The sequence below is a fragment of the Vanessa cardui genome, chromosome 18 (assembly GCF_905220365.1).
Source record: "Vanessa cardui chromosome 18, ilVanCard2.1, whole genome shotgun sequence".
In the NCBI taxonomy this organism is placed as follows: domain Eukaryota; kingdom Metazoa; phylum Arthropoda; class Insecta; order Lepidoptera; family Nymphalidae; genus Vanessa; species Vanessa cardui.
The window spans coordinates 10,197,836-10,200,636 of record NC_061140.1 but is presented as its reverse complement, the minus strand read 5'-3'; the positions used below and the strand labels follow the sequence as shown (position 1 = coordinate 10,200,636).

At 40.3% G+C, this 2,801-nt stretch overlaps 1 protein-coding gene across 1 annotated transcript; it reads right to left on the bottom strand.

The window, feature by feature from the left end:
• Positions 1 to 399: 399 nt before the first annotated feature.
• On the bottom strand, positions 400 to 1,933 carry LOC124537445 (forkhead box protein D3-like). Its single transcript, XM_047114285.1, has one exon. It carries the CDS (start codon positions 1,742 to 1,744, stop codon positions 851 to 853), a length of 894 nt encoding a protein of 297 aa, XP_046970241.1. The 5' UTR covers positions 1,745 to 1,933; the 3' UTR covers positions 400 to 850.
• Positions 1,934 to 2,801: the final 868 nt, after the last annotated feature.

The following is a 2,801-nucleotide window of genomic DNA, read 5'->3' as shown; positions in this document are numbered from 1 at the left end:
TATATTTTGTTCTTATATTTAATAATTACACAAAAATATACTACAATAACATAATAAATACAGCGTGTCTTTTCGCAAAATATTCCTTACTTGAACAGTAACTACTTATTTGCTATCTAATTATTAACGAAATTTTACATAATATTTACAAATCTATGTTTTACCTACTTTGTACAAGAATGACTAGACTTTATTTATACATCGTCTCAACTTTTTGGCAATATTTATTTCACAGATAAATTATAGGTTTTTATATCGTTAAAACATTTAAATTATAAAATACATTTCAACTCATTATAATTATTAATATTCGATACTTGATATGAAATATCGATATAAATAATCGATTTAAATAAACAATCGTTTTTAATTTGTTAAGCAATTTGCAAATCGAATGATTAAAATATATCAATATTTAAATATTCATTTCCAAAAAGTAGTGACATAAGAATATTCTTGGCACGTTATCTTAACATTATAATTATTTAGCGGACGAAATTCATAATATTTATTTAGTGCTGTCTTTCCAACACGCTGTTGATATTTCTTCATAAATTTTGAATAGTCAGATTTTACAGAAATACTTATTACGTCGTATCCGGTAACTAACTGCTTTGGTCATTAAGTATATTCCAACCAAAACAAATTCTAACAAAATATACCCGTCGCGAGTTCATATTTACAATTGTTTTACTCGTATTTAAATGACACTCCCGCCGACCATGTATAAGAAATCGTTCAACACTCGCATATTATAAAATTATAATTCCTTCTTATTTAAATCCAAAACTGTGTCAATCGGGACGTTCTAAAAATGATTCTGATTAGAAACGCACCCGTGAAAGAACGTTCATCTCGCCCAGTCGTCCGGTGGACCGCTGCCCTGCTGCAGCGGCGAGAAGGCACTCCGCCGAGGCTCCGACACGTGACTCTCCTGAGATCCGATTATAGATTCGATTGAGAATCCGTTCCTTGATCTTTTGACTCGAGTGTCCGTCATCTCTGGAACGCGCGGCGGTAGAGCGACCGGTCTCAGAGCCGCCGGTGGCGGTCGCGGCAGTGTCAACAGCGGCGACGGCTGCAAATAGCACGGCAGGGGCAGGAGAGGAGCGTAAGCCTCTCTGGCGAGCATCGCTACCATCGCGTGAGCGTGCTGCAGCGAGGGCGCCGGTCGCTTATACCGCTTCCGACGGCGCAAGAAACTCCCGTTATCGAACATGTCCTCAGCCAACGGGTCCAACGTCCAATAGTTTCCTTTCCCTGGATTGCCGGGCTCGCGAGGGATTTTTATAAAACAGTCGTTAAGACTTAAATTGTGACGGATGGAGTTTTGCCAGGCGGGAAACTTTTCGCGGTAATATGGAAATCTTGTCATAATAAACTCACAGATCCCGCTCAGCGTCAACTTCTTGTGCGGCGACTGCAAGATGGCCATCGTAATCAGTGCAATATAAGAATAGGGCGGCTTGATGAGTTGAGAAGATGACTTCTGCTTTGGCTTCTTCGGGGAGCTGGGCTTGGATTCGCTTGGGCTTGACGCTTCGTATCTCTCAGAGTCGCTCGACGGAGGCGGTAGGTCTGGCGTGTCCTCGTCTACGGACACGTAGGTGTCATCCTGTGGGTACTCCTCGCGGTCGTCCCGCAGATAGTGCGGCAGATAGAGACGCGGCGGCGGTCGCAAGTCGAGCGGTAGGTCACCCTCGATGATCATGTCGCGGTACTGACTCAAATCGCAGTCTTCCATGCTGTACCGTCACATGTCAGAGGTGCGTTAGGGCGCGTTGCGCGACACTGACTGCAGCGGGCCCTGGCGGCGCGAGGGCCGGCCCGTCAGGCCCCGCCCTGAAGGGGGTCACCCACTCCGCACGTTTACGTTTCAGTAAACACAACAATTGTCGTTATTATTACTGCGGGTCGGAGCTTTGTGCATGAATTTCAGGCCGTTGACTAATAATTATTAGGCTCCCTATCGATTTAACTTTGTTGTGGTATTTATTTTGAGTTGGAGTTGAGTATTTTTATCTCATTGTATAATTTCGTTTCGAATCTTATTTGAATATATCTATATCATTTTTACTCTGTAATTTATTTTTTAATTAAAAAAATTGCATTACTTCTTATAGATATAAAATTGTAAGTAGGTAGTTAATTTAACTTAAACTTATATTTTTATTTTTTTTAAATATACCAGTAATTCAAAGCTATTATTTCAATTTAAATACACAATACGGTTATCCAATCATACTAATGTAAAATATTTAAAAGTTCACATGATTATTTAACAAGTATATGTAGCCCATAATTATTTTGTCTAGATATAACTCGCTACAAAAGGTTGTATAAACATGTAAAAAAGTCGATAAAAATACTAAAAAGCTCCAACAAAACGAGGAAAAGTAACTGTTTACGGAGATACGTATAGAAAGATCCTTTAATCCCACGTTAAAGGACTCCTGCCTATTGAAAAAAATCTCATAAAGCGAATTCTAACACACAATTCAGGTATCTTCGAATAAAATGCGCGTAAAAAATATCTCCTGACGAAACGCCTCGACAATACGCGGCTCTAGAAAACCCTAGTATGTGTTTCCTACCAAAACATTTACCCCTCGGGCGTCGAGGGAAAAGCTACACGTGCGACAAAGACGGCAGATGTGTCGGAAAGAGAACGAATACATTCGTAACCAATCGTGGAGTGTGCCGGTTGGGGCGGAGCTCCCCAAAGCTAACACGTCAAGGCGTGGCAATAGATCCTATTATTGTCTGGCAAGGCAAATAATATTTTGCACAATGTACACATT